The sequence below is a fragment of the Erinaceus europaeus genome, chromosome 1 (genome assembly GCF_950295315.1).
Source record: "Erinaceus europaeus chromosome 1, mEriEur2.1, whole genome shotgun sequence".
NCBI classification, from domain to species: domain Eukaryota; kingdom Metazoa; phylum Chordata; class Mammalia; order Eulipotyphla; family Erinaceidae; genus Erinaceus; species Erinaceus europaeus.
In genome coordinates, this window is record NC_080162.1 from 61,488,004 (window position 1) to 61,511,233 (window position 23,230).

The following is a 23,230-nucleotide window of genomic DNA, read 5'->3' on the forward strand; positions in this document are numbered from 1 at the left end:
CCCCAGCTCTCCACCTGCAGGGGGGTCGCTTCACAGGTGGTGAGGCAGGTCTGCAGGTGTCTGTTTTTTTCTCCACCTTTCTATCTTCCCCTCCTCTCTCCATTTCTCTCTGTCCTATCCAATAACAATGACATCAACATCAACAACAATAATAATAAACACAACAACAATAAAACAACAAGGTCAACAAAAGGGAATAAATAATATAAAAATTTAAAAAAATCTTACAATGCAAAAGAAAGAACTGCATACCAAAGAGTTATCCAGCCCTAAATATTACTTGTACAGAAGGTGAGAAACCCTGACCTAGATGGAATAAAAACTTTGCATTTTATTCAGATTCATTTTTTTTAAATCCTGGAAGAGCTACAAATAATGCTGATGGTACAGCTAGAATACTGAACTCAGTCCTAGGCATGTATCCTCAATTTACTAGTTACTTTTTAAAATCTTTTATATCTGCTGTCAGGGATGGAAGCCAGAGCCTTAAAAATTAGTGAGTCATCTCCCTGGTCCAAGTTTTTATTCTGTATTTTGATAGCAATAGAAAAGGAGGGAAAAGGGAGAAAACTACTTAAGTACCACTCCACCTTATTTTGAAATTGTTATTGTCTATGAAACCAATACTCCCTGCATAAAAGGTATGCACTCTACAATAGATTGTTCCATCTCAGGATCCCGTTTTATTGTTAAAGTGGTGCTTTAATATTTATCTCACAGGATTATTATTAAAAAAAAGTGTGAGAGGGAGTTGGGTGGTAGCACAGCGGGTTAATCGCAGGTGGCGCAAAGCACAAGAACCAGCTTAAGGATCCTGGTTTAAGCCCCCAGCTCCCCACCTGCAGGGGAGTCACTTCACAGGCGGTGAAGCAGGTCTCCTGTTGTCTATCTTTCTCTCCCCCTCTCTGTCTTCCTCTCCTCTCTCCATTTCTCTCTGTCCTATCCAACAACGACATTAATAATAACAACAATAAAACAACAAGGACAACAAAAGGGAATAAATAATACATAAATAAATATTAAAAAATAAATCTTAAAAAATGTGAGAAAAATCTTTAGTCAGGATCTAGCAAGTAGATCCTGACTAAACATTTTATAAAAGGCAAGTCCATGAGCAGGGACTACAGGGAAAGATATGAGTAGAATTTACAGTGAATAATTTCAGTGTAAATTATTATTATAAAAAGAATGTGAGAAAATCTTTATTCAGGATCTAGCAAGTAGATCTTGACTAAACATTTATAAAAGGCAAGTCAATGAGCAGGGACTACAGGGAAAGATATGAGTAGAATTTACACTGAATAATTTCTGAATATCTCATGATTGAGACTCTCTGTATGTGCACTACCACTCTCAGAACAATAGGCATTGATACAGGTTCAGGAAAGTGAACATACATACTTTTTGTTCTTCTCGTTCTACAGCTGCATTGCATTTTTCTATTCCAGAGCTTCTCAAAAAGTCTCTGAAATAGCCAAATAAAGTTCCAACTCCATATCCCATGTAAGTAAAAACCATAACATGAAGAGGTGCTTCTTCAAAGGATTCAACAAGTGGTTTATAATGACATTGTGACTCCTCATTTTGCTGAAAACACAAAAGAAAATTTCAAGTTAGTTCTCTCCCCATCACAATAAATGACATTACTTAAAAGTTTGCACGTTTGATCTCATAATTTTTAAATAACATATTTAAGATTAAAAGGTGCTTGAAGAAAAGTAGAATTTGATAATTGAGGAGAGTCAACAGAAAACACACATTTTATTTTACAAATCTAATTATTTTCATTAGAGCAGGTGAACATTTATCAATGTTTACTAAATCCATTAAGTGAAAAATAAATAAATATTAAGATTTTTGCAAGATTACAAGTATCTTTCCGTAATCTAATCTCTAATCCCAAATCTGAAATTACTACCTTCCTTACTAAGGCAATTAAATTATATCACAGATGTTAGAAAAACTAGTCTGTCTGTTTTCATGATGGAACATTTTTCTTGAATTTAGCCAAGCTCTTATATTTAACTTCCATTTCACAGGAAACACTTGGCTAGAGAAGCACAGTAAATGATTTTGAGATGAAAGAACATTATAATTCACAATGTGAGAATTTCTGATGATAACATGTTCTTATCTTTAAAAGCAGAAGTGAAGAATAACAATAAGCTTCAAAGGTCCTACTCCTACTAAACAGTCAATAAAATGAAAAGGCAACCTAAGAAGGAGAGAAAATATTTTCAAAAACTATATGGATTTTTTTGTCTAAAAAGTTTAAGGGGGGACCAGGTAGTGGTGCACCTGGTTGAGCGCACATGTTACAGTGCACAAGGACCCAGGTTCGAGCCCCTGGCCCCCACTTGCAGGGGGAAAGCTCCACAAGTGGTGAAGCAGTGCTGCAGGTGTCTCTCTGTATTTCTCCTTCTCTATCATCCCCTTCTATCTCAATTTCTGACTGTCTCTATCCAGCAAATAAATAAAGACTAAAAAAATTTTTTTTTAAAGTTTAAGGAATTAGTATGCTCAACAACAAAATAGCAAATATTTTTATTTAAATGTGGACAAAGGACCTGATTAGGTATTTTCTTAAAGAAGATATACTAGTTAACAGGTATATGAAAAGGTATTAAACATAATTGAATATCAGGGAAATGCAAATCAAAATCACAGGGTGGTATCACCTAACATCTGTTAAAAAAGCTACCATCAGGAGTTGGGCGGTAGCACAGCAGGTTAAGCACACGTGATGCCAAGCACAAGGACTGGCTCAAGGATCCCAGTTCGATACCCTGGCTCCCCACTTGCAGGGGAGTTGCTTCACAGGTGGTGAAGCAGTTCTGCAGATGCCTATCTTTCTCTCCTCCTCTCTGTCTTTCCCTCCTCTCTCCATTTCTCTCTGTCATATCTAACAATGATGACATCAATAACAACAACAATAATAGCTACAACAATTTAAAAAAAGTTACCCTCTATCTAGAATAATAATAATGATAAATAATAGTAATAATGAATCACCAGTAGTGGTAGAATCACACAGGCACAAAATCCAAAAAAATTCTGGCAAAACTGAAACAAAATTTGGGAAATGTAGACTTGAGACAGAATTTTAAGACCCACTCCTTTTGAGGGTACTATAGCAGAAGGATGAGTGAAAAGGGGATTCAATATGAAGGACTTCAGAAACTTTTTTTTTAACCAGACTACAGATACATTCTTTCGACTGACTTAGAGGAAGGCTGTTATATGCCCACATGTAAAGAGAAAAACGTCCATGACATTTAAGGTCATTTTGTAAGGATCAATAGAAAGTGTTCCTTTTCAGCATCTTGGACCAACCTGTAGGTCTGTCCAGGTAGGGTCTTGCCCTCAGTGTGGAACAACAATGGTAGGGACTTCCCCACTCTTCTACGGGAGACTGGGTCAACATACTCTGCCACTTGAGGAAGACTGGTCCTGAAATGAACGTTCCTAGCTATAACCACAAAATGTGAGCTCAAACCTACAGGGATGCAGGGATCACAAGTTCCTGTGCTTGAAATGAGCCCTACATCAGATCAGTGGGATTTATAGTAAATGGTATTTATACATTCATCCCATATTTGGGAATAATTACCTTCTGTGACCCAGTTTTCCATCTCTGACACCATCTTCCCAGACAATACCTTTAGCTCACCTCCATGTTAGCTGTTGGGCTCAGGCAAAAATTAGTAAAGTCATGGACCTTTTAGAATATATTTAAAATAGACTTCCTAGCTTTTTCCGAAAATAGAGACCCAAAATCTCATCTTCTATGTTTTTACCTATTGTAAACGATTTGTTTTACCTATTGTAGACAATTTTTAACAATTTGTTCTGCTTTATATCTTAACACTTTTAGCCACCAAGTTGCAGATGCTACCATGATGTCAACCTGACTTCCCTGGGCAGAGGACCTCACCAATGTGTCCTGGAATCTCACCTCTCCAGAGCCCTGCCTACTAGGGAAAGACAGAAGCCAGACCTTTCACCTTTTGCACCTCATAATGATCCTGGGTCCATACTCCCTGGGGGATACAGACTAGGAAAACTTCCAATGGAAAGGATGGGATGTAGAACTCAGATGGTGAGAACTGTGTGGAATTGCACCCCTATGGACTTGTTGATCATTATTAAATCAATAAAAAAATTTTAAAAAGAAAGTGTTCCTTTTGCTTTTCCTGGCCTCATATTCGTTTCTAAGTTCCATGGATGGCCAAATCAAACAGAACATTTCCATGAAATCCATGGGAACCTGCATCAGTTTGCTCTAAGACAAGCCCTTGCTCTACATAACAGATAAGACAGTCTACCTAGATGCAAACAGAACCCTGTTTTGTTCAGTGTAGTGAGCCTATGTTACTATTTTCCCTTGTTCTAGAAAAGAAATGTAATACATTGGAGATGACATCAATGTTCATGAGCCCAAACCAATATCTACTTTAGTCTCATTCATATACTATTATTTATTTTTAACTAAATTTAGTGTGATTTTATTTGGCAAAGAAAAAATAAAATACTTCCCTGAAGAACACTATTATGAAATGCATTTGTCTTTCTTAACATACAGAAAATGACTCATTTGCTATGTTTCTATATTTAAAATTAAAGTCAGTTATACTTCTTGGGAAATATTTGTCAACCTGGGGTTAGGTAGTTACGTTAATGTAAATTTTTTTTTTTTATTAAGTTAAAGGAAGCAATCCCAACACCTATGGGCATCTAATCTTTGATAAGGGGGCCCAAAGGATTAAATGGAAAAAGGAGGTTCTCTTCAATAAATGGTGCTGGGAAAACTGGGTTGAAACATGCAGAAGAATGAAATTGAACCACTTTATCTCACCAGAAACAAAAATCAACTCTAAATGGATCAAAGACCTAGATGTCAGACCAGAAACAATCAAATACTTAGAGGAAAACATTGGTAAAACACTTTCCCACATATACCTCAAGGACATCTTTGATGAATCAAACCCAATTGCAAGGAAGACCAAAGCAGAAACAAACCAATGGGACTACATCAAATTGAAAAGCTTCTGCACATCCAAAGAAACTATTAAACAAACAGAGAGACCCCTCACAGAATGGGAGAAGATCTTCACATGCCAGACATCAGACAAGAAACTAATCACCAAAATATATAAAGAGCTCAGCAAACTTAGCACCATAAAAGTAAATGACCCCATCCAAAAATGGGCAGAGGAAATGAACAAAACATTCACCACAGAGGAGATCCAAAAGGCTAACAAACATATGAAAAACTGCTCTAGGTCACTGATTGTCAGAGAAATGCAAATTAAGACAACACTAAGATACCACCTCACTCCTGTAAGAATGGCATACATCAAAAAGGACAGCAGCAACAAATGCTGGAGAGGTTGTGGGGACAGAGGAACCCTTTTACATTGCTGGTGGGAATGTAAATTGGTACAACATCTGTGGAGAGCAGTCTGGAAAACTCTCAGAAGGCTAGACATGGACCTTCCATATGACCCAATAATTCCTCTCCTGGGGTTATACCTCAAGGACTCCATAACACCCAACCAAAAAGAGGTGTGTACTCCTATGTTCATAGCAGCACAATTCATAATAGCTAAAACCTGGAAGCAACCCAGGTGCCCAACACCAGATGAGTGGCTGAGAAAGCTGTGGTATATATACACAATGGAATACTATGCAGCTATCAAGAACAATGAACCCACCTTCTCTGACCCATCTTGGACAGAGCTAGAAGGAATTATGTTAAGTGAGCTAAGTCAGAAAGATAAAGATGAGTATGGGATGATCCCACTCATCAACAGAAGCTGACTTAGAAGATCTGAAAGGGAAACTAAAAGCAGGACCTGATCAAATTGTAAGTAGGGCACCAAAGTAAAAACCCAGTGGTGAGGGGTAGACATGTAGCTTCCTGGGCCAGTGGGGGGTGGGAGTGGGCGGGAGGGATGGGTCACAGTCCTTTGGTGGTGGGAATGGTGTTTATGTACACTCCTAGCAAAATGTAGACATATAAATCAGTAGTTAATTAATATGAGAGGGGGAAATCAATTGTATGTCTCAAAGTTTCTCAAAAGACAAACTGAATCTTTTTAATATATAGGCTATGTATTTGATATGCGGACTCTCAAAAGCCTAGACCAAGTAGATTAGAAGCTTCCAATAGCACAGCTATATACAAGATACTGGGTACTGTACAACAAACCATAACAAAGGGACTTTTCAAAGTTAACCCAATTAACAAATAATGTGATAATAATATTAACTATTGATTGTCTTTTTGAACCCTAAGACAGCAGGAACCTCACATCTTCACTATAGAGCCCCTACTCCCCCCAGTCCTGGAACCCTTGGATAGGGCCCACTTTCCCGTATGCATCTCCCAATCCAAACCAAATAATATTGCATCCGCCGATCACAACCTAACCAAAGCAACGATTGCCACCTCAACAAGCTTCACCTCACACTGTATCCAGAGACTTCACGTGTGGAATGACAACCCTTCAGCTTCATTATTCGGGTGAGACCTTTCCTTTAATAGTACACTCTAATTTCATCTCAGGTAATTCACTTTCTAACAAAGTCCCATAACCTAGATATACACCAGTTTCTATGAGAGAGAGCTTATGTGCACACGTATCCATAAACTACTGCAAAATATATACCTGAAAGCAGGATTACACTAGAGTTTGCAGTGAGTACCTCCCTAACACTTCCTCTCCACTATTCCAAGCTTGGGATCCATGATTGCTCAACAAATTGTTTGGCTTCATATGTTAACTCTCTTTTCAATCACCAGGTTCCAGATGCCACCAGGATGCTGGCTAGGCTTCCCTGGATTGAAGACCCCACCAATGTGTCCTGGAGCTCAGCTTCCCCAGAGACACACCCTACTAGGGAAAGAGAGAGGCAGACTGGGGGTATGGACAGACCAATCAACGCCCATGTTCAGCGGGGAAGCAATTACAGAAGCCAGACCTTCTACCTTCTGCAACCCTCAACGACCCTGGGTCCATGCTCTCAGAGGGATAGAGAATGGGAAAGCTACCATGGGAGGGGGTGGGTTATGGGGATTGTGTGTTGGGAATTGTGTGGAGTTGTACCCCCCTACCTTATGCTTTTGTTCACTAATCCTTTCTTAAATAAAAAATTTAAAAAAAAAGTTAAAGGAAGCATAAGCTTTTTTTTTTAATATGTTTGCTGGTTAAGGTTGAAACTATAGGTAATCTGCAAGATTTTTCTTTTATTTTTTGCATTTTCTTCCTCATAGTTTTGAAAAAAGCAGCTATTGAGCTACTTTAACCAGAGTGCTTGACGATTTGAGTAACTTGGCACCCTATCCTGCATTTCTGTCACTTCTGAAAATTAATAAGGTATTGGGCTATGCTAGAAGCACCAAGCTTTAGAATTACTGTGCTATTCAAATGAGTAGATCTTGTACTATTCTGCATCTCATAGGCTAACATCTGCAGATATATGAAAACAATGCATGCAGTTTATTTTTCCCAGAATTGATAGTGTATTGGTGTGTGTGGTGAGTGGAAGTATAGTGGGTAAATGTCATAAAGGTGACACAAATGGAGGGACTATATTGCATTTGGTTATCAGGAATCACTTCCTGGAAGAAGGTAGAATCTGAGTTTAGTCTTTATGAGACACAAGGAATAGTAATGGAGAGTGCTTTCACAGGACTACAGGGTTCATATTCTGGTCCTTTCATATGTTGAAATGAAAGTCCTTTCATAGGACCTTGCCCTCAAATGCCTAAAGTATGAAATGGAACTAATAGGACTAATTTCAAAAATTAAATGAGGTTGAATTAAAAGTACCTGCCACATATTGTGATTCTCATTAAACCTTCCAAATAGGTATGTAGGATGAAAATGCTAGAATGGATGATGTTGCTTTAGAGAAAACAATTAGGAAAAATGTATACTGTCTTAGACAAAACCTACACACAGGGAAGCAAGAGAATGGGGGTCCACTGAGACAGCAAAGTGAGAATGGAGGACAGGACAGGGATGAGTAGTGTTCAGCTATGGTACCTTTAGACACTATTAGTGATGTTTGTGCTTCTTTGAGATAAAATATTGAACACATTTAGTAGTTGAAGAAAGTACTTAATAGCTTAAGGATAATTAGAAATAAGGAAATGGATGGTATAATTTCCAGAGATAGGTCCCTGAGGTAGATGGGAAGATACTTAACTGGGCCTGGGTGATGGCTCTCTAGCTTGAGTGTACACTTCACTCACTAAGTCCACCTGGTTTGGATTCCCCACTCCTCTCCTCCAAGTGGGGGGCACTTCACCAGCAATGAAGCAGATCTACTGGTGTCTCTTTCTCTTTCTTTCTCTCCCTCCTACCTCTCTCCTCCTTCAATTTGTTTCTGTTCTATTCAATAAAATAGAAAAAAAATAAAAGAAAAAGAAAGAAAGAAGCAGGTCTACTGGTGTCTCTTTCTCTTTCTCTCTCTCCCTCCTACCTCTCTCCTCCTTCAATTTGTTTCTGTTCTATTCAATAAAATAGAAAAAAAAAGAAAAAGAAAGAGAGAAAGGAAGAAAGAATAAAGAGAAAAAAAAAAGCCACTGAGAGCCATGGATTCATAGTGTTGGCACCAAGACCCAGCACTAGCTCTGGTGGCAATTAAAAGAAAAACAAAAAAAAGAGTACATGTCCTTTTTCTAAACATTATGCCACGGAGTATCTCAGCAGTATTATCTTTTTCCCTCAGAACTGAAAAATCTGAGCTGAGACACTTGTTCTACTATTTGGGGTAGAATAAAAAGGGTAGGCATTCTGAAACAAGTTAAATCTGAGCTGAGACACTTGTTCTACTATTTGGGGTAGAATAAAAGGGGTAGGCATTCTGAAACAAGTTAATTCTGCAAATTAACCACCCACTGACCCACAAGCACGCTTTTGTTTTCTGACTGAGAGAGTTCATGTAATATGACACTTTCCATTATTATTTTGCAATGGTCTGTTAAAAGAAAGGTCAGGGTAAAAATGAAGAGGCTTTCAGGTTTTGGCCACCACAGGAGTAGGACATTTGGAAATGTTGTTGATGACAAAAATGCTGAAGGAAAGCTCAGATTAGAGAATAGCCTTTTTTTCCTTTCTGAAGTGGAATGTTTACAGAACTTTTGACATATGAGAGTTGGGTAGCTGCAGCTGTGAGATGCATGATGAGAACGTAAACTGCCAAGAATATTAGAATTTTGGGAATGAGTCTTCACTAAAGTTATAATAGCAAGGCTTTGAGCTGCAAAACAGAACTCCTCTGCGTGATGTGGAATAAATAACTTATTTTACAGACTATGGCACATTTAACTAGGGGAGATGGAAGGGGAGACCATTTTTATAGTGGTTCTATGAAAAGCTCTCACAACATCTTTTTTCTGGGGGGGTGATCAAACAAATGGGGAGTTTAGTACATTGTGGTTACTTAGGTATAGCAAAATAGGCAAAGGGGCAAAGATAGGCTAGTCATTATGGCTGGATATCCGTGAGTCTTTTAAGCTTAATTTGCCAGAGCTCAACTACACATGTTCAGGTCCCAGGGGGAGACAGCACAGCAGTCTAGTCCAGGGAGAAAAGCCCACAGTAACAGCTAACCGGAAATTAATTGGAAAGAACAGAACAGCATCTTTTTGCTATGAAGCAACTATAACTGGTAAAAGTCCCACACCAAGACACATCAGTGTAAAACTATTCAAAAGCAAGAAAAAGGAAAAATGTATTATAGACTGCAAGGGAAAGAAAAACTCTGACATAAAGAGGTAGAACCATCAGTCTCACCAGACTTCTTATATAAACTCTGGAGGAAGAAGAGAGTGCAATGACATATTCAAAATATTAATAGTCAAGAATTGCCAGCTATGGATACTCTACCCAGGTAAATTATCCTACATGAATGAGGGAGAAGTAAAAATTTTTTTCAAATATTCACAATCTGAAGGAATTCACCACTACCAATCTAGCCTTTCAAGAATTACTGAGAGGAGTCCCACATGAAAAGAAGCAAATGAATTCCAACTTTTAATAAGATGATTAGTAATAAGATAGAACCAAGAATAAAACAAGAAAAAAACATAGACACAGGAAAGAACAGGTACACTCAACAACAACAATAAGTAAATAAATAACCCATTTAAAAAATAGGAAACTGAACTAAATAGACAATTTTCTAAAGAAGTATGCATGGCCAACAGACATATGAGGAAATGGTCCAGTTTAATTATCATTAGAGAAATGCATATGACAACTACACTGAGATTCCTTTTCACAACTGTGATAATATCCTACATCAACAAAATGGGTAGTGACAGGTATTGGAAAGGTTATGAAGGAAAGTGGACACTTCTCTACTGCTGGTGGGAATGAAAACTGGTGTAGCTCTTTGGGAAGACTATCTGGAGAGAAGTTCAACAAATAAAAATGGAATAACCTTATGATATAGCAATACCACTCTCAGGTGTCTATCTATCCAAAACACATAATCACTAATTAGAAGAGATATATGCACCACTGTGTTCATAGCCAAAGAGGGGAAGCAGCCCAAATCCCCATTGTTATATGACTGGATAAAGAAATTATGGTATGTATATTCCATGGAATATTACTATGCAATCAAAAATATGCTATTCTATCCTTTGGGACAAAATGGATGATACTGAAAGTAATTGTGTTTAGCTAAAGAAGTAAAGAGATAAAAGACAACCTACTAGATGGTTTCACTCACATGTGGCATATAGTGAACTGACATATATAAACTTGCAAAAAAAAAAAGAAAGAAAAGAAAAAAATGTTTTTAAGGTTATGTGAGAATTATTGTAGTTATCTGTAATACTTGGGAGTTAGAATGTGGGAACACAAAGCCTGATGATGGTATGACATGGACCATACCCTGTAATCTTATAATTTTCTAACCCACTTTTAATGATAAATAAAAATGAAAAAAGCAGCATGTTCCAAAAAAAAATCATAAAAGACTACAGATCAGGGCTGTCGGTGGTGTACCTGGCTGAGTACACATATTACAGCTCACAAGGACCTGGGTTCAAGCCCCTGGTCTCTACCTGCTGGGGGAAAACTTTGCAAGTGGTAAAGCAAGACTGCAGATGTCTCTCTGTCTCTCTCCTCCTCTCTCTCTCCTTTCTCTCTCCATTTCTGGCTGTTTCTATGCAATAAATAAATAAAGATAATTAAAAAATTAGAAAATAAATTCTTTAAAAATGATGGTAAAATATTGTTACATGTAATGTCATAATAAGTTAATCTACAAAGACACAAAATGAATAAGTGACTTATTCAGGGTAAAGGATAAAGACTGGAAGGGAATACAACATACTTGCAAGTGAGCATGAGTTGTTAGGGACTAGATAATGAAAGTATTTCAAAATTAATTGTGGTTACAGTTGGACATCTGTGAATAAACTGAAATGCACTGGTTTGTGCATTTCAGATGGGATAAACTGAGTGGTGTATGAACTATGTCTATGTGTATATACATATGCAGACATGTTCAATCTATAGAGAGCTGCTGATTCTGTGTGGGTTGTTAGACTAGAGTTACTGTAAGTCAGCAACAAAATATTCAAGTGGGAAGAGGAACTAATCCTAAAAACAGAAAAGTGAGGGCAAATTGAAACACACTGGGGTAAATTGAAATTGAGAAAGATAAATAAGCATTCCTATCTGTCTTGCACCACCTGCAACACTAATGGTAAGTATGTCAAATGCAGTATTCTTTTGCCATAAACTTATGCATACATGAGTTCTAGAATGTAGACAAATTCAAAGAGATCTATTAGGACCTGAAAAATTATGGTTGTTTCCTTTGGCTGCTTATGAATTCCATAGTTAAGTATGAACGGCCACATGTTGTAATTATATTTTGTGTCCTACAAGCCTTGAGGTTATAATAACTGTTGCTTCATTTTCTCCTTCTTAATTTTATGAGAATTTCTCTTTGGTCCAACACCAGTCTGAAAATTCTTGGACATGAGAGTCTATCCTGTCTAAGATGACACAATATAAAGCCACCATAGACAATAGAGTATACACTTCTACCTTATTTGGAAGGGAAAGTAATGCCTTGCAGTTGTGAAGGAATTTTAAGAAAGGAGTATTTTACCTATAATCTTATATCATATATTTGTAGTTATGCCAAATAGAAGTGATTTATAAAATGCATGCTTCAGTCTGGCTTAACTTATTATCTTTCCAACAATAGGTGATACATTTCTGTTTGGATTGTGCTGTTTGATTCTATATTTATATAGTTAGGTTAAATTAAGACATCATGTAACTTCCTGATAATTTTACTCATGGTTTTTAAAATGGCTGATATTATCAATCATCACCTTCTTGTTATACTCTGAAATTAGGTAATCCAGTTGATAAAAGTGAAGTGGAAACTGCCTATATAGAAAACTATAGTGTGTTTTTTGGTTCAGTGAACTATATGTATATGTAAGTAGGTTATTTTAGACATGCTTAGACTCCATAATCAATTCTATGGCACTTTGTTATTGTTTTAATTCATGAATTAACAGAAGACCAAATTTTGAGGTCTTGTGCTGCCAAATGCTATCAGGAGATAGGATATGCCCAGAAGGAAGACTATGGGCTGACAAATTCTACCACAGAGAGATGTTCAGAACACTATGGGAACTGGGAGAAGTTGTATCTAGCACTGGCTGGAAGGAATAGATTATGTTTCATGAGTGATAATAGAATTGACAAAAGGCTTATAGAGTGAGAGATTGAAGGATAAGGGTAGTATTGAAAGAGGAGAGAAAGGTATTCAAGATAAAATTTATAACATCAGAGATGTTAATCAGCCTTTCTACTGGACCACTCTGATTATAACCTCAATAGTCTCTGTACTCCCCCTAATCTTCTCATGTCTACTCTCTCTCTAAGTATATATGTAAATATATGTATACATATAAGTGTAAACTTTGTCTCTAATATCCACATATTATTTATCACAAAACTCACAAAATATTCCATAATCATCAACACAAAGGATTTTTGACAAGTTACATATCTCTGAATTTCCTGTTCATTAAGTGTAAAATATTAAAATATGAAAGTGAAGAAAAATATTTTTCTTATCCATAACTGCATTTCAATGCCTTTACAAAAATTCTTGTTTGGAAGCATTGGTTTTAGTATAAAGTTAGATTTTCAGCATAGAAGAAAATGACCTGCCTGAATGCCTGAAGTCCTTTGATGTCTTGTCTTTCATGTTTGCTGAAGAAACATCAAACTTATTTTATTTCACACTCTTGAATTTTATCTAAAAACCCAACCTAGCCTTCAGTGACAAACCCCACCCAATTAGTACATTGCTTTCAGAGATCTTGTGGACTGTGATGTATTGTTTTGCTACTTGGAAACTGCTTCCTTGGACATACCCAGCTCTATAGAGAGATTCTGGTGTACCCCAACTTGATCTAAAGTAAAGCAAATACTTATCTCTGTGAGGTTCCTATAGGACTCTATCCTAAAACTCATTTGTATCTGCAAAAAAAAAAAAAAAAAAGAAAAGAAAAAGAAAAAGGAAAAAAGGCTCCACACATCCAACACAGAGATAAGAACATTGTGGGAGCATCTGTGCAAACCTACATAGGTAAACAACCAGGACATAATTTTCAAAAGACACAAATATAATTATGCAGTAAAAAAGAATTAATACAACAATGAATTAGGACAGAAGCCCAGAAAAAAAATTTAACAAGCCAGAAGCAAAGCAAATAAGAATAGTGAAAGCACACACAATTATTTGAGGCAATAATCATTAGAGTAAGAAAAGCTTTTGATGGAAATATTACCAGAAATGGAGAAGCAACAAATGATACTGAAAGAGTATTTCATGATTGTGAAAGAGAACACAATCTACTTTGAAATCATTTAAAGAGCTAATAGCTGGAGTAGCAAAATTAAGAGCTCATCTAGCTGAACAAGTTAATACAGTAACTGAGCATGCTAACAAAATAGCTGAATTTAGGAATTAATCTGAAAGTAAATGAGAGCAGAACCACTGAGGCAAACATGAGAAAACAGTATGAGTAAAATCAAGAATGAATTAGAGAAGATTAAGGAATAAGTAAAGTAACTAAATAGAGATTGAGAGGGAGTTGGGCGGTAGCGCAGTGGATTAAGCGCACATGGTACAAAGCACAGGGATCTGCATAAGGATCCTGGTTCAAGCCCTCAGCTCCCCACCTACAGGGGAGTCACTTCACAGGTGGTGAAGCAGGTCTGCAGGTGTCTATCTTTCTCTCCCCCTCTCTGTCTTCCCCTCCTCTCTCCATTTCTCTCTGTCCTATCCAACTACAAAGACAATAACAACAACAATAATAATTGCAACAATAAAACAACAAGGGCAACAAAAGGGAAATAAATAAATATAAAAAAAGAGATTGAGAGGCATTGAATACAACAAAGACATATACGATGATGGCAACAGAAGTAATAACCACATCATTGGTTTCCTAGAGGCAGAAATAAAGGAAGAGGAAGAAGCATACTAATGGAGATAATTGCAAAAGAAAATTCTTATTCTAAACAGCAGAAAGGACATAAAGATTCATGAATCCCAGCGAGTCCCCCAAAAAAGTTAAGCAAGACTTACATACACCAAGACATTTCATAGTTAACATGGCAAGAAATAAAGATAGAGTTCTGAAAGATGCAAAAGAAAAAAGTCACATATAGAGAAAAACCCCTAATATTATCAGCAGATTTCTCCATGCAAACTATAAAATCAAGAAGAGAATGGCAAGATATATGTTGAGCACTCAATATGAGAAAGGCTTTAAACCAGGACTATTGTATTCTGCTAAACAATTTGTCAGGTTAGATGGAGGGATGAAAACCTTTTCGTACAAGCAATAGTTGAAGGAATCAACTAATACCAAACCTACTTTGCAAGAAGTTCTAAAAGGTCTCCTATAAACAATAACATCACCAAAACATGCCATACACCAGAACAATCAGAAAAGTTGAGAATAATGGCATTGAAGCATCTGAAATATATAGTATCAATTAATGTAAATCATCTGAATTGTTCTATAAAAGGTAATGTAGGAAGATGGATCAGAAAACACAAGTCAATCACAATTTGTCTGCAGGAATCCCACCTAATTCAACATGACAAACATAGACTCAAAATAAAAGTATAGAAAACTATAATACAAGCTACTGAAACAATAGAAAGATCAGAAATAGCTATTCTCATATCTGACACAATATACTTTAAAATAAATAAAATAATAAAATATAGGGATGTACATACATAATACGCAGATCATCAGCCAACCAAGGGGACTTAACAATTATCAACATTGATGTACTCAATAAATGGCCATCAAAATACATCAAACATTTACTGAGAGAGGTATGAAAATGCATTGATAGCAATACAGTGATAGAGGAAGACTTCAACACTGTGTTGTCTCAGATAAGCAGGTTATCTAGGCTGAGAGTTAATAAAGAAAAAGATAATTAAATGAAGAAATATATAGACTAGATATATTGGATAATTTAAGAGCCCTTCATCTGAAGAAACTTAACTATGCATTCTTTTTGAGTCCACATAGAGTATTCTCAAGGATAAATATATATTTTTTAATATTTTAATTATTTATAAGAGGGAGAGAGAGAGAGAGAGAGAGAACTAGAAGTCTAATGCTTTATCCACTATTCTACCTCCTGGAACACATGTTAGACCACAAAGACAATGTCAGAAAATTTAAGAGCATTGAAATCATCCCAAGCATCCTCCCAGAACACAGGAGAATTAAATTAAAACTTAACAACAAATAGAAAATTAATAAAATTCCCAAAAGATGGAAACTCAACAGTACACTTCTTAGCAACTATGATTAAATGGAGAAAGGAGAATTTCTTAAACAAATGGTGTTGGGAAAACTGAGTTGAAATATGAAGAAAAATGAAACTGGACCAGGACATTGCACCCCATACAAAAATAAACTTAAATGTTAGATAAGAACCTATCATACACTTAGAGAAGAATACTGGCAGAACTCTTTTCCTTCTAAGTTTTATAGGCATCTTCAGTGAAACAAATACAATTGCAAGGAAGACTAAAACAAAAATAAACCAATAGTAGTATATCAAATTGAAAAACTTTTACACAGCAAAAGAAACCATTATCCAGAGGGTGGAGCCAAGATGGTAGCTTGGAGACAACACACCGCATATGCTCTGCAAGGAGGCTAATTTAAACCTGGGAATTTTGGGTGAGTGCAGGATTTCCAGGCCAGTGATGGAGGAAGTATGCAGGAGAGGTCAAAGTTGAACCAAGACAGAAGCATATAACCCACCCTTAATCTAGCAAGTAGAGTCTGAAAGGACAAAGGAGGCATGGAGTTGTGAGCTTTACTCTTTCCCTCTGCACTGCATACCCACTCAACCCCCACCCAAGAAACCACTATCCAAACAAAGAGACTTCTTACATAATGGGAGGAGATCTTTACATGATATACATCAGAAAATGGTTAATAACCAAAATATATGAAGAGTTCATCAAATTCAAAACCAAGAAAATAAACTCATCCAAAAATGCAGAGGGGATATGAGCAGAATATTAACCAAAGAATAGATTCATAAGTCCAACAGATAAATAAAAAAAATTCTCCTACTCTTGATTGTCAGATCAATGCAAATAAAGACAATAATCAGATACTACTTCACTCATGTGAGAATTTCACTTATCAGAAAAAATAGTAACAACAAATCTTGGAGAGGTGTGGGGGTAAAGGAACCCTTCTGTGCTGCTGGTGAGTATGTAAATTGGTTTGGCCCTTGTGAACAACAGCCTGGAGAATTCTTGAAAGCCTAGAAATTACCTATGACCTGGTAATTCCTCTCCTGGGGATATATCATAAGGAATCAAACACACCTATCCAAAAAGATCCATGTACACCTATGTTCATAGCAGCACAATTCATAATAGCCAAAACCTGGAAGCAACCCAGATGTCCAACAACAGATGAGTTGTTGAGAAAGTTGTGGTATATATACACAATGGAATACTACTCAGCTATTAAGAATAATGAACCCACCTTCTCTGACCCATCCTTGATGGAACTAGAAGGAGTTATATTAATTGAGATAAATCAGAAAGAGAAAGATCAGTATGGGATGATCACACTCATTAAGTTGAGAAAGAAGAATGGAAAAGGAGATGCAAAACAGAAACTGAGTTTGGAGTATTACACCAAAGTAAAAAAAAAAAAAACTATGGGGGGAAGGGGAGGGTAGATTTTCAGCTTCATTATAGGGGGATGGGGGTAGAGACATAGACCTTTGGTGGTGGGAATAGTGTTAATATACACTTCTATTAACTTGTAGTCTTAAAAATCACTAATCAGTATGAGGGGAAAATTAGATGAAATGCCTCAAACTTTTTGTTGCATAGACCCCAGTTCTGAGTATATATTCCTTCAATCTAAGCACTTGAGGTTTCAAATGGGTTTAAGATTATTAATACATTCATAATAATGACTTTTTTCTTTGAAATATTTAATCACATATAATATTAGGGCAGGGAGACCTGAAGCAACTGGTCTTATCAGTATATAAGACACAGTTACTTATAAGTAGCATTACATGACATAAATCATGGTAAGGTCTTATATGGCACAGTAAATCCTAACCTTAATGTTTTCAAAGTAAACCAAACTTTCAAATAACTTGTTTACAACAGTAACTGTATATTGCCTTCTTAAACTCTAAGATAACAGGAACCCTCTGCATACTCTATTAAACCCATATTTCTCCAAGTCCTAGAACCTCTAGGGCTTGGTTTGTTTTCCTCAGGCTTTTCTTGATCCATATCATTTGATCCAGCATCTGCTGAGCTCAACTAAATCAATGAAACCAGTACCATCTTGACATATTTTACTTTAGACAGTATCCAGAGAAGCCAGGCCTGGAATGATAACCGCTGTGCTCCATTACTCAGTTGAGACCTTTCCTAGCTCATAGGACTCATTAATTCCACTTCAGGTGGCACAGTTCCTAACAAAGCCACAGAACCTACATCTAGACCAGGGATATGAGATAGGATACATGTGCACTTGTATCCATAAGTTATGTGAAAATATAGACCTTAAAGTAAAAGTTCACAGTAGTCTACAGTGACTCAAATAGGGCAGTAAACAAATAGAAAGAAGTAATAGACACCATAAAGTACACAATCAAATAGTTTCAATTTAGACCCAGATAGCCCCCTCAATTATTTCCTATTTCACTTCCCTCAGTCACTCTAAGACTAAACCTTGTCAGACATAGTAAGGACTATAAAAGATGGATAAGGACAAGAGACTGGCATACCTCTGTGATGGCTCTCTTGGTCACTACCAGGTTTCCTGATAATCCATGGCTTTACTCAGGGAATCCTGGGATTAACACAAAGATATGATGGGCCTAGAACTCTAACTGATCACTCTCTCCACTATATCTGTTTATCTCCAGCAGGAGCAACATAGTGGACCATCCTGTGGGCCTCTACAGGACCTTGCCCTCAATGTGGAACAACATTCGTAGGGATTGCCCCACTATTTGAAGGGAGACTGGGTCAACATACTCTGCCACTGGAGGAAGACTGGTCCTATAGTGAGTGCAGCCTAGAATATTCCTATATATGACTGTGGAATGTGACCTCAGATCTACAAGGGTGCAGAGGTTTAACAGGATCCTGTGCTGTATATGGGCCACCAAATTGCAGATGCTACCATTGATGTCAATCTGACTTCTCTGGGCAGATGACCAATGTGTCCTAGAACCCCACCTCTCCAGATCCCTGCCCACTAGGGAAAGACAGAGACAGGGTGGGGGTATAGATTAATCTGCCAATGTTCATGTCTAGCAGAGAAGCAATTACAGAAGACAGACCTTCCACCATTTGCACCCCATAATGATCCTGGGTCCATACTCCTAGTGGGATAAAGTATAGGAAAGCTTCCAATGGAGGGGTTAGGATGAAAAACTCCGGTCATGGGAATTGTGTGGAATTGTACCCCTCTTATCCAATGGACTTCTCATTCATTATTAAATAAAATAAAGTAAAAATTCCAGATATCCAGATTAGATATTACTATTGCATAACACCATCTTTACATTTACTGCATTGTATTACAATTATATTTTTACAAGTTAAGTAATTTAATAAAGGAACAGAAAATAAAGAATCCTTTGCAAAAACAATATCATACATTGAGGATTTTCAAATATTTCAAGTATTTTAACTCTAATGTCTAAAGACTAGTTATTATCCAAGCTCAATTTTCTTATATATATTTTTCTTTTTTGCCTCCAGGTCTGTTGCTAGGATTGGTGCCAGCACCACAAATCCACCACTTCCAGTAGCCATTTTTTTCCTTTTTAATCTGTTTTACTTGATATGACACAGAGAAATTGAGAGGGAGGGTGATAGTGAAGGGGAGAGAAGGATAGACACATGCAGTTGCAAGGAGCAGGGTTCAAGGCTCCAGTCCCCACCTGCAGGGGGAAAGCCTTATGAGTGGTGAAGCAGGTCTGCAAAAGTTTTCTGTCTCTCTTGTCTTCCCCTACCCACTTGATATCTGGCTGTCTGTATCAAATAAATAGAGAGAATAAATTTTTTAAAAGAAAATAAGCAGAGAAAGAGAGGGTCAAAGAACCCAACAAGAAGACATAACCATTATTTATGTATATTCCCCAAACTCATTTGTAACCATACTTCAGACAAGTGATTGATATAAAAAATCTATAAAGAACTCATATAACTCAAAATAAAAAAATAGGTAGAAGATATGAATAGACAGTTCTCTAAAAAAGAGATACACATGGCCCACAGACATATGTGGAAGTGCTCCAATTCACTCATCACCAGAGAAATGCACATTAAAACCACATTGAGATTCTACCTTACACCTGTGAAAATGGCCTTCATCGACAAAACAGGAGAGGATAAATGTTGGAAAGGATGCGGAGAGAGAGGAACTCTTACACTGCTGGTGGGAATGCAAAGTGGTACAGCCAATATGGAGAACAATATGGACAATCCTTAAACAAACACAAATGGAAATACCTTATGATACAGCGATTCTACTCCTAAACATTTATCCAAAAGATATAATAACACTAATTCAAAAGGATTTACATCTACCCATGTACATAGCCACATTATTTACAATAGTCAAAATTTGGAAGCAACCAAAATTCCCTTTGACAGATGACTGGATAAAAAAGTTATGGGACATACTCAGTGGGATACTACTCAGCAATAAAAAGATGATTTTGGTTCCCTTGGTATAAAATGGATGGAATTAGAATTACGCTTATTGAAGGAGGTAAAGACAATTATAGGACAGTTTCACTCATACGGAATTGAAAGAATTGGACACACATACTTGAAACAAACAAAAAGCTATAAAAACTATCTTGATTATCTATAGGAGTGAGGGTTGGGTAGAGACACAGAACTTTGATGGTGTGAAATTATAATCCTATTAATTTATAATCTCATAAATCACTATTAATTTAACTTGTCAGGAGGGAAAATAGATTTAATACTTCAAGTTCTCTAACTGCCTAGACTTTTTCTTTAGCCTAAGTATTTAATGTTCCAGATGTATAAGATGATCAAATTCTGACACTGGGCTTAAATTATTCAAGGAGCTCTAAAAATATATAGAGATTTTTAAAATCTCTAAGTTACCTACAACTTTAGGCCAGATAGATCAAAACCATTTGGCCCTGTCAATATCTAAGACATGGTGATTACCAGATACTCCTGAAGGGTACAAAGCATAGTGAGGTCAAATATATTACTATAGATGCTGACCATTGAATTTTTATAGAAAAACAAACCCTCAACTAACTTGGTTATGTTAATTAACTACTGCTATTTTAAAATCTTTCTAAGACTACAAGGAACCCTTATTTCCTTATTTCTCCTGGTCCTGGAACCCCTATGACTATACCCATATTTCTTGATGTGTCTTCTCTCTGTTTCCTGTCATACTGCCTCTGTTGACTACGACTAAATCAGTGCTACAAGAGCTGCCGTTTCACATATCCTGCCACTGACGTGTTAACTGTGGATTGTCGCTTCAAACACTATGCCTGAGATGTCAACCTCTCAACTCCTCTAATGTGGTGAGACTTTCCTAATACATGGGACTGCCTAGTTTCATTTCTGATATGTTATCTAACAGAGTTAGAGATAGTAGATATAGGATAGGGCTTAGTGTACTGGATACAGGTGCACATGTATCCATAATCAAGGGACAATTATATAACTCAAAGTATAAGTGCTTAATAGCCCTCTGGGTTTAGACTCAGACCTAATAAGCCTCGTATCCTAGCAGAAAGGCCTAAAGAAAGCATCATAAATTCTCTAACCGATAAGACTTAAGCCAAATAAGTTTGACAATCTAGAAGAAAGTCCCAAAGAAGGCAGACCCCATAAACCTCATACTGGTTTGGATACAATAAATGACACTCAGTGTTTTATCTACTGGGAGAAAGCCCAAGCTTGTCAGGTAAAGGAGGGACTACAAAAGCTGGAAAAGGGCAAGAGATTGGCTCACTTAATGATGGCCTTTTTGGTCACTACCAGACTATTCCACCATGTGGTGCTCTAATTAGGGAATCCTTCAACTCCCACACAAGAGTAAATAAATGAGACTAATAAAAACTAAAAAGCTCTTATACATTGAAAGGAAACCACCCAAGGATAACTAGTTAACTCAATAACTGGGAGGAGATATTTTAACATAACACAAAGATAAATTACTGATATTAAACATCTATAAAGAACTGGTATAGCTTAATAAGACAAAAGCAATAACTTAGTAAACAGTGGGCCAAGGGGGCTGATGGTGGCACACCGGGTCAAGTGCACCTAATGCGAAGCTCAAGGACCTGCACAAGGATTAGAGCTCCTGGCTTCCCACCTTCAGGGGAGTCGCTTTACAAGCAGAAGCAGGTCTGCAGGTGTCTATCTTTCTCTCTCTCTCTCTCTCTCTCTGTCTCTCTCTCTCTATCTATCTATCTTTCCCTCCCCTCTCAATTTCTCTCTGTCCTATCAAAAAAAATTAAATTAAATTAAAAAAGGCAATATGGCCATAGGAGCAGTAGTAGATTTGTAGTGCAGGCAATAAATAACTGAGGACCAGCAATAAATAACCATGGAGGCAACAGAAAAAAAAAAAAAGAAGTGGGCAAAGAACTTAACTGACAGGAGTCCAAATAACATAGCCTATAGACATATGAAGAAATGCTCTGCTTCCCGTATCATCAGAGAAATGCAAATCAAAACCACACTGTGATTTTATCTCACTCTTGTGAGAATGGCCTACAACAACAAAATGTAAGTAATAGGGTTTGGTGATGTTGTGTGGAAGAAGGGATTCTTCTACACTGCTGGTGGGAAAGCAAACTCAAGCAACCCCTTTAGAAGACAGTATGGAGAATCAAAAAGAAATAAAAATGAAATTATCATATGACTCTTCAATACTACTCCTGGGCATTTATCCAAAAGACACGCAAACACTTATCCAGAGTGATACACGTATCCCATATTCATAGCTTTATTATTCAAAGTAGCCAAAGCAGCCTAAATACTCACTGACATGAGACTAGCTAAAGAAGTTATGGGGTAAATATTCCATAGAGTATTACTCTGCAATAAAAAAAATGTTGTTGTGACCTTCAGGGCAAAATGGATAAAACTGAAGGTGATTATGCTCAGTGAAATAAGAAAAAGAGATGAAAGACAACTATGGGATGATTTCACTCATGTAGAATCTAGAAAACTGTGGTGGTTATCTCTGGGGGGGATGTGAGAGGATGGGGCATAGAAGTTTGCTGGTAGGTGTATTGTGGAAATTGTGATCCCCTATAGTCACAAATAAAAAGTTAAAAAATAAAAGAGCTGGTGCTAACATTCTCATTAAAAAAAGGCTTTTATGAGAAAGAAAAGAGAGAATAAAATGCCATTCAGCTCTGTCATATTGCAATGACTGTAAATCTTGTGCTCCAATGTTGAATTATCACCCAACCCTCTCCCTCTCTTCCTCCCTTCTTTCTTCCTTTCCTTCCTTCCTTCATCTCTCTCTCTCTCTCTCTCTTTTACTTTCTCTCTCTTCATCTCTTCCTTTCTTTCTTGTTATCACCATTCCAGGATGACTTTTTCA

At 36.9% G+C, this 23,230-nt stretch overlaps 1 protein-coding gene across 1 annotated transcript in view; it reads right to left on the reverse strand.

The window, feature by feature from the left end:
* SPTLC3 (serine palmitoyltransferase long chain base subunit 3) overlaps positions 1–23,230 on the reverse strand; it is a 158,085-nt gene that overhangs the window by 114,246 nt on the left and 20,609 nt on the right. Inside the window, exon 2 of the mRNA XM_007526075.3 lies at positions 1,402–1,587. Coding sequence (XP_007526137.1) covers positions 1,402–1,587 — 186 coding nt within the window. The remainder of the gene's footprint in view (positions 1–1,401; positions 1,588–23,230) is intronic.